At 49.8% G+C, this 14,589-nt stretch overlaps 1 protein-coding gene across 5 annotated transcripts in view; it reads left to right on the plus strand.

The window, feature by feature from the left end:
- Nucleotides 1–14,589, plus strand: part of DZIP1 (DAZ interacting zinc finger protein 1) — a 585,021-nt gene that overhangs the window by 311,681 nt on the left and 258,751 nt on the right. For all 5 annotated transcript variants that reach the window (XM_033947541.1, XM_033947540.1, XM_033947539.1 and 2 more), the window contains one exon: nt 12,316–12,400. In XM_033947541.1, coding sequence (XP_033803432.1) covers nt 12,316–12,400 — 85 coding nt within the window. The remainder of the gene's footprint in view (nt 1–12,315; nt 12,401–14,589) is intronic.

A 14,589-nucleotide genomic window follows, 5' to 3' on the forward strand; every position in this document is an offset into this window, starting at 1 on the left:
ATGCTTCTTTTTTCTTTTTAATGAGGTCCGAAATTTCCTTGCTGAACCATTGTGGTTTTTTGTTTCTCCGGCGTTTGCTTACTGTATTTATGTAGCGGCTAGATGCTTCGTTCAGGATGGTTTTTAGATTTGACCACATAGTTTCCAGATTGTCAGTTTCTGCATGGTTTTGCAGCTCCTGATGGACAAAGTCTCTCATGTGGTCGAAATCTGCGCCCCTAAAGTTGAGGACCCTCGTTCCTGTGTTTGATTTAGAGAAGCCTTTCCTGAGGTTGAGCCATACCATGTTGTGGTCACTGGAAGCCAGCGTGTCTCCCACTGATACTTCCGAGACACTGTCTCCATTTGTGAGTACCAGGTCCAGTATTGCCTTTTCCCTGGTGGGCTCTAATACCATTTGTTTGAGTTGTGTACCCTTAATGGAGGTTAATATTCTTCTGCTGCCACTCGTAGTCGCGGAGAGGGTGTTCCAGTCTGCGTCTGGCATGTTGAAGTCCCATAACAGTACTGTGTCACCACGCAGAGTGATGTTCTCTATGTCCTCAATCAATTCCTTGCCTCTGTCTTCCTGTTGTCTCGGAGGCCTGTATACCACACCGAGGTAAAGGCATTTTTCTTTCCCTCTGGCCAGGTTTACCCAAAGTGATTCCCCTGTGTATCTAACCTCTGTGATCCTGGTAGTTTTGATATTATCCTTAGTGTATAGTGCTACCCCCTCCTAATTTGCCCTCTCTATCCCGACGAAGTAGATTGTAGCCTGGTATAACCATATCCCACCCATGCGAGTCCGTGAACCAGGTCTCGGATATCGCTACTATGTCAAGGTCAGCATTCCTTATCTCTGTTTCCAGTTCCAGGATTTTGTTGCCGAAGCTGTGTGCATTAACATACATTGCTCTCCAAATTTGTGATGAGATGCCTATCCCCATTAGTGTGACTCCTGTTTTTTTGTGTATACTATGGGCACTTACCTTAGGCTCAAAAGTATGGGTTTTACTTGCTTCCCCAGGGTGGATCCTTGCTGCCCTTGTATGTATGTATGAACCCTCCCTCAACTTACCTAGTTTAAAGCCTTCCGAAGTAGGCGTGCTAGTCGATGTCCAAAAACTTTCTTGCCTCTCTTTGTTAGGTGTAGTCCGTCTTGTCCCAGTAGTCCTTGTAGTGCCTCTCCGTGGTCTAGGAATCCAAAGTTCATCTCTAAACACTATTCGCGAAGCCACTCGTTGGTCCGATGGATACGCTCTTCCCTTTCTCTGTCTTTGTCTCTTACCGGGAGAATTGATGAGAAGACCACCTGTGCTCCTGTCTGCTTCAGCTTTCTTCCCAGGGCCTCGAAGTCTTCAGGGATGCTGTCTGATGTGCTTCTGGCAGTATCGTTGGTACCTACATGAATGAGAAACATAGGGAAATGGTCAGTAGGTTTCAGAAGTTTGTCTATACTGGTGGTGATGTCCCGGATCCTGGCTCCAGGGAGACAGCAGACCTCCCTCGACTGCAAATCTGGTCTGCAAATTGGTCCTTCGGTGCCTCTTAGCATGGAGTCTCCAATGACCACCACTCTATGCTCCTTCCGAGGGGGGGGGTCGAGCAGCGAGAACTGCAGCCGATGTTCTTTGTTCAGAATCCTCCTGAGCCCCTTCTGTTTCATCCTCGACGGTTCCTTCTTGAAGGACGTGAAATCTATTCTTCAGGGAAAGTTGTGGGGTTGGTGTAGAGCTGCCCTATTTGAAAGAAAAAGAAGAAGACAGTGAGAATGGGGGGGGGGGGGGGTTTCTTTGCTTGCCAGTAGAAGAGGTTACCAGCTGCCATGGACCGGCATCTCCAATCATTTCCTGTATTCCGATCGTTGAATTTAGAGCTGTAGGTTTGGGAGTGCCAAGGATGGTCTTGTCGAGGCTTCGTTCTGTGATATGAGACAGTTCCTGGATGGCATCGTCGATGAAGGCCTCATCCTTCCTGATGCACCTCAGGCGTTTCACCTCCTCCCTGAGGCTCCATAGTTCCTGCATAATGTCCTCGTCCGCTTCTACCTGTCTCATCTCCTCTGTCTGCGTAGAGACTGAAGCATACTGTGGGAGGGGGGTGGCCTCGGTCAGCACAGAGACATCTGTTCCCCGCTCAGTGGCACTCTCTGCCTTCTGTGTAGAGTCCTTGGCCATCCCCCGGGTCTCTCCGGATGCTGGAGTGTTGAACTTGATAGTAGTCTTGGCGCTCCTAGTTCTCCCTGCCATTTCAAAAAAGAGGAAGAAAGAAAAAAAATAAAATAAAAAGGAATGTGAGTCAAGGAAAGAGTGTGTTTGCCTGAGTGCTTGTTTGCGTGTGATAAAGGAGATTATCTGTTTTCGTGTGTGGGAAGAGAGGGGTGTTTCTGGCTCAAGTGGAAGGGCTCTGTTTAGAGGAGTGTATCTGGATGAATGTGGAAGGGCTCTGTTTAGAGGCCCTTCTTGAGGCCCTTCGCAAAGGCGCTCTCGCTAAGACGAGCGCCTTTGCCGCTCGCCTTCGCCGTGCGCCGAACGGCTGCGCGCCGTTGGCCCGCCTCCTTTTATGGAGGGGCCCGGCGCCTACTGCTGATGCGTTGGGGGGGCGGAGCTACTCTCGCCGCTTCCCCGATGCTAAAAAAGAAAAGAAAAAACAAATCCCAGGCTTTGCCGCTCGCCTCGCCTGCTGAGACTCTCTCCCCGCTTTCTCAGCCCTTCGCCTGGCTCTCTGTGCAGTGGCGGACCGTCGGCTCGCCTCCTTTTATGGAGGGGCCCGGCGCCTACTGCTGATGCGTTGGGGGGGCGGAGCTACTCTCGCCGCATCCCCGATGCTAAAAAAGAAAAGAAAAAACAAATCCCAGGCTTTTGCCGCTCGCCTCGCCTGCTGAGACTCTCTCCCCGCTTTCTCAGCCCTTCGCCTGGCTCTCTGTGTAGTGGCGGACCGTCGGCTCGCCTCCTTTTATGGAGGGGCCCGGCGCCTACTGCTGATGCGTTGGGGGGGCGGAGCTACTCTCGCCGCATCCCCGATGCTAAAAAAGAAAAGAAAAAAACAAATCCCAGGCTTTTGCCGCTCGCCTGGCCTGCTGAGACTCTCTCCCCGCTTTCTCAGCCCTTCGCCTGGCTCTCTGTGCAGTGGCGGACCGTCGGCTCGCCTCCTTTTATGGAGGGGCCCGACGCTTACTGCTGATGCGTTGGGGGGGGCGGAGCTACTCTCGCCGCATCCCCGATGCTAAAAAAGAAAAGAAAAAACAAATTCCAGGCTTTTGCCGCTCGCCTGGCCTGCTGAGACTCTCTCCCCGCTTTCTCAGCCCTTCGCCTGGCTCTCTGTGCAGTGGCGGACCGTCGGCTCGCCTCCTTTTATGGAGGGGCCCGGCGCCTACTGCTGATGCGTTGGGGGAGCGGAGCTACTCTCGCCGCATCCCCGATGCTAAAAAAGAAAAGAAAAAACAAATCCCAGGCTTTTGCCGCTCGCCTCGCCTGCTGAGACTCTCTCCCCGCTTTCTCAGCCCTTCGCCTGGCTCTCTGTGTAGTGGCGGACCGTCGGCTCGCCTCCTTTTATGGAGGGGCCCGGTGCCTACTGCTGATGCGTTGGGGGGGCGGAGCTACTCTCGCCGCTTCCCCCATGCTAAAAAAGAAAAGAAAAAACAAATCCCAGGCTTTTGCTGCTCGCCTCGCCTTCTGAGACTCTCTCCCCGCTTTCTCAGCCCTTCGCCTGGCTCTCTGTGCAGTGGCGGACCGTCGGCTCGCCTCCTTTTATGGAGGGGCCCGGCGCCTACTGCTGATGCGTTGGGGGGGGCGGAGCTACTCTCGCCGCTTCCCCGATGCTAAAAAAGAAAAGAAAAAACAAATCCCAGGCTTTTGCCGCTCGCCTCGCCTGCTGAGATTCTCTCCCCGCTTTCTCAGCCCTTCGCCTGGCTCTCTGTGCAGTGGCGGACCGTCGGCTCGCCTCCTTTTATGGAGGGGCCCGGCGCCTACTGCTGATGCGTTGGGGGGGGCGGAGCTACTCTCGCCGCTTCCCCGATGCTAAAAAAGAAAAGAAAAAACAAATCCCAGGCTTTTGCCGCTCGCCTCACCTGCTGAGACTCTCTCCCCATTTTCTCAGCCCTTCGCCTGGCTCTCTGTGACGGACATAATCTGATGAGGACCAGCCAGCACGGCATCAGCAAAGGAATATCTTGCTTGATGAACTTGCTGCACTTCTTCAAGGGAGTAAACAGGGAGGTAGACAAGGATAACCCAGTCGACATTGTATATCTAGATTTTCAGAAGGCGTTGGTATGTCGAGTGAAGTGATTAAATTTGCAGATGATACAAAGTTATTCAGAATAGTGAAGACGCAGGAGGATTGCGAAGACCTACAATGTGACATAAACACGCTCGAGAAATGGCTGCGACATGGCAAATAAGGTTTAACGTGGATAAGTGTAAGGTGATGCATGTCGGTAACAAAAATCTTATACACGATGTTCGGTGCAGTGCTTGGAGAGACCCCCCAGGAAAGAGACTTGGGAATACTGGTTGACAAGTCAACGAAGCCGGGTGAACAGAATGCTAGGATTGATTAATAAGGAGATCACAAACAGATCGGAGAAGGTTATCATGCCGCTGTACCGCACCATGGTATGCCCTCACCTGGAATACTGCATCGAGCATTGGTCGCCGTACATGAAGAAGGACACAGTACTACTCGAGAGGGTCCAGAGAAGAACGACTAAAATGGTTGAGGGGCTGGTGGAGTTGCCGTGCAGTGAGAGATTAGAGAAACTGGGCTTCTTCTCCCTTGAAAAGAGGAGACCGAGTGGGAATTGATCGAAACATTCAAGATAATGAAGGGAATAGTAGATAAAGACAGGTTGTTCACCCTCTCCAAGGTAGGGAGAACGAGAGGGCACTCTCTAAAGTTAAAAGGGGAAAGATTCCGTACAAACGTAAGGAAGTTCTTCTTTACCCAGGGAGTGGTAGAAAACTGGAACGCTGTTCCGGAGGCTGTCATAGGGGGAAAACATCCTCCAGGGATTCAAGACAAAGTTAGACAAGTTGCTGCTGAACCAGAACGTATGCAGGTAAGGCTAGTCTCAGTTAGGGCACTGGTCTTTGACCTAAGGGCCACTGCGTGAGCAGACTACTGGGCACGATGGACCACCGGTCTGACCCAGCAGCGGCAAGTCATATGTTCTTATGTTCTTTTACCTCCCTCCCCTTACTATCAGGCAGACCTCAGCTACAACTTGGTTATGGCAGGGAGAACAAGAAGCGCCATGTCTGCAATGAAGACCAACTGTCCTGTAACTGGGGGGACCCAGGGGGCAACCACGGTATGCGTACAGAAGGAGGAGGACCCAGGACTGTGGACAGAGGTCTCTGTGCAGACCGAGATCATCCCCCTCCCCCCCCCTGTTCTCCACAATCTCTACACAGACAGAGGAGGTCGACCAGCTAGACGGAGACATCATGCAGGAACTTAGGAGTCTCAGGGATGAGGTGAAACGCCTGAGAAGCATCCGAAAGGATGAAGCCTACATTGACGGAGTCATCCAGGAGTTGTCCCAAATCACCGAGCTGGCCCAAGACATGTCCTCCCTCGAGACACCCAAATCACCAGCTTTGAAACCAACAATTGGGGTACAGGAGATGGCTGGAGACGCTGACTCCTGGCAGCTGGTGACCTCCTCCACGGGCAAACACCGGAGATCCCACCACCCTCTTTCAATCTCTTCACCCTATTCTTCTTTTTCTCACCAACAGGGCAGCTTTACGTCCACCCCACAACTCACCCTGAGGAACAGATTCCAGATCCTACAGGTAGAAGATGTCGACAAGGAGCAGGAGGATGCCAGCAAGGAGCAGGAGGTAGTCCAGCGCAAGGCTCCAACTCCGGGGACAACTGATCATCTCCTCCCAAAGAAGCGCAGAGTAAGTCATTGAGGGGCACCGAGGGACCAATCTGCAGACCGGATATGCAGTCAAGGGAGATTTGCTGTCTGCCTGGAGCCAGGGTCTGAGATGTCACTGCCTGTCTTGATAGGCTTCTCAAGCCCCAAGATCACTTCCCCATGGTCCTCATCCACATTGGCACAAATGACACTGCTAAGAACACCCCGGAGAACATAACTAGAGACTTTGGAGCCCTGGGTGAGAGGCTGAAGCAGACAGGAGCGCAGGTGGTCTTCTCGATCCTCCCAGTTAGAGGCAAAGGAAGTGCCAGGGATGAGCGTATACTGAGGACTAACGAGTGGCTTCAAGATGGTGCCGGGAAATGAACTTCGGATTCCTGAACTATGGAGAGGCGTTGCAAGGACTTCAGGGACCAGATGGACTCCATCTGACCAGCAGGGGTAAGCACGTCTTTGGACACCGACTAGCCCGCCTGATTCGTAGGGCTTTAAACTAGGTAAGTCGGGGGAGGGTACCCACTCAGATACAAGTGCAGTAAGGTACGATCCTGACGAGGTGAGTCAAAACTCCGATTCTAAGTCCAAAGTAAGTGCCCCCATTGCAAACAATTCTCTAGGAGTCACACTACCCCCAGGTGGGAAACTCCCCACAGGGACTTAGCAATCATGGGGTATAGAGGGCTATGTATGTTAATGCACACAGTTTAGGCAATAAGATTCTAGAATTAGAGACCAAAATAATGAATGCTGACCTTGACGTGGTGGCAATATCCGAAACTTGGTTCACAGACTCTCATGGGTGGGATATGGCTATACCGGGATACAACTTATTTCGTCAGGACAGAAAGGGAAAGTCAGGGGGAGGGGTGGCACTATACATTAAAGAAGACATCAAAACTACCAGAATCACAGATGTCAAGTACACTGGGGAATCCCTCTGGGTGAACCTGTCCAGAGGCAGGGAAAAATGCCTGTATCTTGGTGTAGTATATAGACCTCCAAGACAATTGGAAGACAAAGACTCCAAATTAATTGAAGACATAGAGAATATCACTCTACAGGGAGACGCTGTTCTGCTAGGGGACTTCAACATGCCTGACGCAGATTGGAACTCATACTCAGCAATAACCAGCAGCAGCAGGAGACTGTTAACATCCATAAAGGGAGCACGACTCAAACAAATGGTATTGGAACCCACTAGGGCCCAGGCGATCCTGGACCTGGTACTCACCAACGGGGATAGCATCTCGAAGGTCTCGGTAGGAGATACGCTAGCCTCCAGCGACCACAACATGGTGTGGTTCTACCTCAGGAAAGGTTTCCCTAGATCAAACACGAAAACAAAAGTACTCAACTTCCGAGGCACTGACTTCGAACGCATGGGAGATTTCGTCCACCGGACACTGCAGAACCAAGCTACGACCGATGATGTGGAAGCTATGTGGTCATCCCTGAAATCTACCATACATGAAGCAACAAGCCTCTACATTAAATCAGAACACAAACGGCAAAGAAACAACAAACCCCAATGGTACTCCGCAGAAATCTCGCACCTTGTCAAGGAGAAGAAAAAAGCATTTATTTCCTACAAATGAACGGAGACTAGGGAAGCTAAACTAGAACATAGGGCGAGGTCTGCAGCGGTCAAAACGGCAGTCATGGAGGCCAAACTTCGAGTGGAAGAGACTCTGGCAAAGAACATGAAGAAAGGGGACAAATCCTTCTTCAGGTATATTAGTGAGAGGAAAAAAAACACAGACGGGATAGTACACCTTAGAAAACCAGATGGGAACTGCGCAGAATCAGATTCCGATAAAGCAGAACTACTGAATGAATACTTCTGCTCGGTCTTCACCTGCGAGGCACCGGGGCACGGTCTGCAGTTGCAGGCAAGGCCCATCGTGAAAGACCCATTTCAGAATTTTGAGTTAACACCTGGCGACGTCTACTACGAATTGGCAAGACTCAAGGTGAACAAAGCCATGGGACCGGACAATCTACACCCCAGGGTGCTCAGTGAGCTGCGTGATGTCCTGGTAGAACCGCTATCAGGACTCTTCAATCTCTCCCTAAGTTCGGGGAGAGTCCCCATAGACTGGAAAACAGCTAACGTCGTTCCACTGCACAAAAAGGGTTGCAGGGCAGAGGCTGCAAATTACAGACCGGTGAGTCTCACATCAATAGTGTGCAAACTCATGGAAACACTAATCAAACGTAAATTAGACGCAATCTTGGATGAGGAGAATCTACGAGATCCCAGTCAACACGGATTCACCAAGGGTAGGTCCTGCCAATCCAATCTCATCAGCTTCTTTGACTTGGTAACAAAACAGTTAGACTTGGGAGAATCCATGGACGTCGTATACCTAGACTTCAGCAAAGCTTTCGATAGTGTCCCGCATCGCAGGCTGTTGAGCAAGATGAAATCAGTGGGGCTGGGAGAAACACTAACTACATGGGTCAATGACTGGCTGAGTGGCAGACTTCAGAGGGTGGTAGTTAATGGTACCCTCTCTAAAACATCGGAGGTGACCAGTGGAGTACCGCAGGGCTCAGTCTTGGGCCCGCTCCTTTTCAACATATTCATAGGTGACCTAACTCAGGGGCTTCAAGGTAAGGTAACGTTATTCGCCGACGACGCCAAACTATGCAATATAGTGAGAGACGGCAATTCACCCGATAGTATGACACAGGACCTACATTTGTTGGAGCTTTGGTCCTCGACCTGGCAGCTGGGCTTCAAAGCTAAGAAATGCAAGTTCATGCACCTCGGCAGCAGAAATCCGTGCAGAACTTACACCTTGAATGGTGAGACCTTAGCTAGAACTTCAACAGAACGAGACTTGGGAGTGATCATCAGCGCAGACATGAAAATTGCTGATCATGTAGAGAAGGCTTCATCTAAGGCAAGACAGTTGTTAGGTTGTATCCGCAGGAGTTTCGTCAGCCAGAAGCCTGAAGTCATAATACCATTATACAGAACCATGGTGAGGCCTCATTTGGAATACTGTGTGCAATTCTGGAGGCCACACTACCGAAAAGATGTGCTGAGAGTAGAGTCGGTGCAACGGATGGCCACTAGGATGGTCTCGGGGCTCAAGGATCTATCGTACGAGGAAAGGCTGAAAAATTTGCGGCTGTACTCACTCGAGGAATGTAGGGAGAGAGGAGACATGATCGAGACATTTAAGTATATTACCGGCCGTATCGAGATGGAAGAAGAGATTCTCTTTCTCAAAGGATCCTCAGCCATAAGAGGGCATCCGCTCAAACTCAGGGGCGGGAAATTTCATGGCGACACCAGGAAATATTTCTTCACCGAGAGAGTGGTTGATCCTTGGAACGAGCTCCCGGTGCAGGTGATCGAGGCAAACAGCGTGCAAGAATTTAAGAGCAAATGAGATGCCCAGTGGGATCCCTTAGAGGGTTAAGCCAAGGGAACCTGTCACCAGGAGTGTGATCCCTAGGATAGTAGACTTGGGGATGGGTCAGTAGAGTGGGCAGATCTGATGGGCTATGGCCCTTATCTGCCGTCATCTTCTATGTTTCTATGTTTACCTCTTCCCCCTTCCCTTCCCTGCTCTTCCTGTCCAGCAGTACCCCTTCTCCCTTCCCTCCCTCCGTGCACTTCTAGACCAGGGCCCCACTCCCCCGCCCACTTCTTTGCAGGTCCTCCGGTTTCCCCCGGGCCTCCCACTCTTACCGCAATCTGCAGAGAGGATTGCCAGTGCTCTACGCGATCCTTGTAGGCTGCCACAGACCGCAGAAGCACATTCCCTCTGACGCAGTCCCGCCCAACCCGGGCCATGTGCCTAAGGCCCAGGCACCTTAGGCCCCACCAGTAGGCGGGGCTTTGGTTAGGCTGGGCCAATCTGGCCCCATTCGTCGGAGGACTGCCTGCCAGACGGACGGGTTTGGCACCCATCTGTCCGGCCAACTTACCTAAAGATACGGGGGTGGGGGGTCGGGGGGTCAGCCGGGGGGGTCGCGGGTCGGCTGGGAGGGGGGCCGATCGGGGATTCTGGGGGGGGGCGGATGTTGGGGGAGGGGGGTTCGTCGAGGGCAGGAGGGCCTGGGATCCCTCCTGCCTGCAATGTAGTGGGGGGTGGGGGTAGAGGATCGGCTGGGCCAGGAGGGCTTGGGCTCCCTTCTGGCCCGAACTAGTCAGGGGGGGCACGATCGGCTGGGCCAGGAGGGCTTGGGCTCCCTCTTGCCCCGATGGAGTCGGGGGGGGCAAGAGGGCTTGGGCTCCCTCTTGCCCCGATATGTCGGGGGTGCCGCGGTTGGCTGGGGCAAGAGGGCTTGAATTCCCTCTTGCCCCGATGTCGGGAGGGGGGGGGGGGGTCGCAGTTTAACATGGCAGGAGGGCTTGGGCACCCTCCTGCCTGGATCGTTGTGGGGGGGGGGGGATTCTGTAACCGGTGTTGTTTTTGACAGACACTGGTTACAGAATCCAGCTTTTAGGCGAAGGACTGGCTCCTCCTTCGCCTAAAAGCCCTTCTGTTGGATGTTTATGGCCTAGGTGTGTTTTTGTTTCATTATGGCTAAAAAGTGTAGACATGCTGTGGGGGTACTTTTATACGTAGTGGAGATTGGGCGTTTAGGCAGAGGAAGGCCATAATCAAAACATGGACGTTTGTTTTGGTTATGGACACTTTCCCTGCTTCTGGGTTGAACGTTTAGGGACTTAGGCCAAAAGGGGACTTAGACGCTTTTTTTGATTTTGCCCCTGTAAGATTTTAGTTTGTCATAATTATTGTTTGTTTTAATTCATGTGAACCATTTAGTTCTTAAGCGGTATAGAAAAATTTTAAATAAATACTTCTACCCTGTAAAATTTCGTGAATGTGGCAGCCATATTGGACTCCACATTTGGATAGTCCGTACTTTCAGCAGGCTCATCTGTCCCATCCTGAATTCCAGGGACTGCTTTTATATGTCCCAAGAGTTCAGGAATAATATGCGTTTTGCACAAAAAGGAAAGATAAGGTACTTACCTCAATAATCTTCTTTCTAGTAAATAGGCATATCATTCCTGAAGCCCACCCTGTAAAATGTTATTTTAGCCTGCTTACTGCCTCAGACAAGCCTGGAAGTCCGGTTTGCTTGTTTTTTTCCTTTATCCAGCAGGGACAAGGATAGGGGTTAACACAGCTATTTCAGTGCGTTCAGAACCCTAAGAAGAGAGTGTGGCGTAGTGGTTAGAGCTACATCTCAGCACCCTGAGATTATGGGTTCAAACCCCGAGCTGCTCCTTGTAACCCTGGGCAAGCCACATAATCCTCCACTGCTCCTGATACATTAGATAGACTGTGAGCCTGCTGGGACAGATAGGGAAAATGCTTTGAGTACCTAATTTGTAACCTGTTCTGAGCTCCTTTGGGAGGACAGGCTAAAAAGTCAAATAAATAAGACTTATTGCAGGTTGCACTCAGGTAGCTTGCTAGTTTATTTTACCTTGTTATATGTTAACCGTTTATATTACTACTACTGCTACTACTTATTACTTATATAGCGCTGAAAGACGTACACAGCGCTGTACATTTTGACATTATAGAGAGTTCCTGCTTATATGTTTCAGTGAGCAGCACAGTGAGGGGAAGGGAAGCTAGTTATCCCCCTCACTGCACCCAGACACCATCTTTGCTTGAGCTGATTGATTTTATTTTGTGGGAAGCCCCGCCCCCTTCTTCCCAGGAGCAAAGCCTCTGTTCCTCTATACTGGATTTGGCCACTGTGGGACACGTACCATACAAGTCTGTCTGACATTGGCCTCCAATCCTAGATTTGGCCATTCTTCTTTGTCTCTTTCAAATGCAGGACACAGCCCCCTATATGTCTGTCTGGCATTGGCCTCTGTTCCCCAATGCTGGATTTGGCCTCTCTTCATTGTCTCTAGCCACATGCTGGACACAGATCGTACAAGTCTGACCAGCATTGGCATCCATTCCCCATGCTGTATTTAGCCACTCTTTGTCTCTCACTATTCATGGGACAGACCATTCAAGTCTGTCTGATATCGACCTCAGATCACACTATTCTTGCACAAGGTAACACTTCAGTAGCCATGTTGCTTTTCCATCTTCTTTCTATTCAAGCATCCCCTGTGTCAAAGTCCAAACCGTGCTCCAGCACTACTCCATGAGTGCTTCTGCTAGGTGTATATATGGTGTATCTGCATGCATTTAAATGTATATACTCAAGATAATGTTAGTAAAGGTAAAATGCTATTTAACTTCATTTTTTCTTATGGGAAAAATGATTGTATGCAGGCCCAACATGTATTTAAAATATGAAGATTATCAACGTTATTTTATATTATTCAGCTGATAAAACTGATAGGGCTCCCTTCTTTGTCATTTTTTGTGCCTGCTTCTGAATTACAGTATTTTGCTTTGCTTGTCTCAGTGTTGGAACTTGAATCATTTAATGTTTTATTGCAGTGTCAACTTTGTGATAAGGCTTTTATGAATTATTCGTTTCTTCAAAGTCATGTCCACCGACGCCATCCAGAAGAAACTGCATTTGGTAAGCATTTAATATTTGATTAATTGTTGAGCAAATAAAAACCATGAAGTGTGATTTCTTATCTGATTATCCCTGCAGTACGATTAAGTCTAGGTCAGCCCACATCCCGCCCTAACCACTCCTTCAAAAATGCCCCTTTCCTTAGCAACAGCAGCAAATGAATCTAGCGACTAGTGGGATAGCACACATCTACTAGCAGGTGGAGATATAGAAACTGATTTACAGGTGCTCCTCTTGGATGGAACGTCTCCTGTCCACTCAGTATACTATTTTATTTATTTATTTATTTTATTTATTTATTTAGATTTTTATCCCGTCCTCCCAATAGCTCAGAACGGTTTACAAATGAACATACACAGTGCGGAGTAACTAGACATATAAGTAGTACAACAGGTTTAGTGGTTGGATTTATAGTTTTTAGAGAGAATTGAATACAGGGAGATTAAGCAGAGAGAGAGAGGGGGAAATACCGTAGTTTAATTTACGGTAAGTTATAAGCATATAGATGCAAATTTTTCGTGGATAGAGTAAGAGAGGGTCATACTGGAATTTCGGGAAGGAGATAGGAGAGTGGAGGGAGGGGCTTAAGGGGGGGAGAGACAGAGGAGATCTTTAATTGAAGAGGAGGGTCTTTACCGATTTACGGAATGCTAATAATGAGTTCTGTTGTCTAAGTTGGGGGGGAAGTTGGTTCCAGAGGTGTGGAATGAAGTGGCTGTAGGATCGTTTGTGGGCAGTTTCTGTGAGCAGGGATCTTCCGGGGGGGACGCATAGGTGTGTCTCTGACTTTGAGCGGAGGGTGCGAGTGGGGTTGTAGATGGGAAGTTTGGATTTTATGTAGGAGGGGGTGGTGGAGTAGATTCTCTTGTGGGCAATTGTTAGGGCTTTGAAAGTACAGCGTTGGCTAATTGGGAGCCAGTGTTCAGCATGGAGTGCCGGGGAGATGGAATCGCGGTAGTTGAGGTTGTGTAGGAGGCGGATGGCTGCATTTTGGACCCGTTGGAGGCGTCTGATATTATTTTTGGTTAGTCCGTTAAATAGCGAGTTACAATAATCCATTCTGGAGAGGACATATGCGTATAGGAGTTGGGCGAGGTCTGGTTTGGAGATGTAGGGTTTGATCCTTTTCAGTTGGCGAAGGTAGTAGAAGGAGGTGGAGACTACTTGGGATATGTAGTTGGATAAGGATAGGTGTCCGTCTAGGGTTACTCCCAGGCTGCGAACTTGATCTGCTGCCGTTAGTCGAGTGGAATCCCATGTTAGTGTAGGTCGTAGGTATTTGGTGTTTTTGTTTCTGATCCATAGGAGTTCGGTTTTGGATGCGTTAAGTTGAAGCTTGTTGTTTGACATCCAAGTTTTCATGTCAGTGAGGCAGAGTTCGAGGTTAGCAATTTGGGATGGCCGATTTTCGCCTAAGGGGAGGAGCAGCTGGATGTCATCTGCATAAGAGTGGATTTTGATTTTATATTTTTGCGCTATATCGATGACGGGTTTGATGTAGAGATTGAACAGAAGGGGGGATAGAAGGGCGCCTTGAGGAACGCCATATTTGATAGGCTTAGGGTTAGATTTATGTGTCCCTAGTAGGACTGTTTGGGTCCTTTGGTGAAGGAAGGAGGTGATCCATTGGAGGGCTGTGTCTTTGATTCCGAGGTCGTGGAGCCTAGATGTGAGTAGGTGATGGTCAACTGTGTCGAAGGCAGCGCTAAGGTCAAGTAGGACTAGTAGGGCGTCGTTGCCTTTGTCCAGTATTGACCAGCTGTCGTCGATGATATCAATGAGAACTGATTCTGTGCTGTGGCCCTTACGGAAGCCAGATTGGACTGGGGATAGGGCAGCTTGTTCTTCAATGAAAGGGTGTAGGCGGTGGAGTACAATTCGTTCAAGGAGTTTGGAGACAATTGGGAGGTTGGAGACTGGGCGATAGTTGCCAGGTTCATTAGGATCAAGGGAGGGTTTTTTGAGAGTGGGCTTGATAATGGCTGCTGGCATTTTGCTGTGTTATGCCCAGTTTTTCTCCCATTGAGAGTGATCTTCAATGAGCTAGGGGTATCTGGATGAACGGTGACGGTTTTGGAGGTTTCATCAGGGCCCCCCCCAGGTTCCTGCCCCACCTTCCCCTCTGTGGAAATGAGGTGGTGTTGAATCTCTGAATTTCTTCTTTCCCATAGAAACCCCCCCCCAAAAAA

This window comes from Geotrypetes seraphini, chromosome 6 (assembly GCF_902459505.1).
Source record: "Geotrypetes seraphini chromosome 6, aGeoSer1.1, whole genome shotgun sequence".
Lineage (NCBI taxonomy): Eukaryota > Metazoa > Chordata > Amphibia > Gymnophiona > Dermophiidae > Geotrypetes > Geotrypetes seraphini.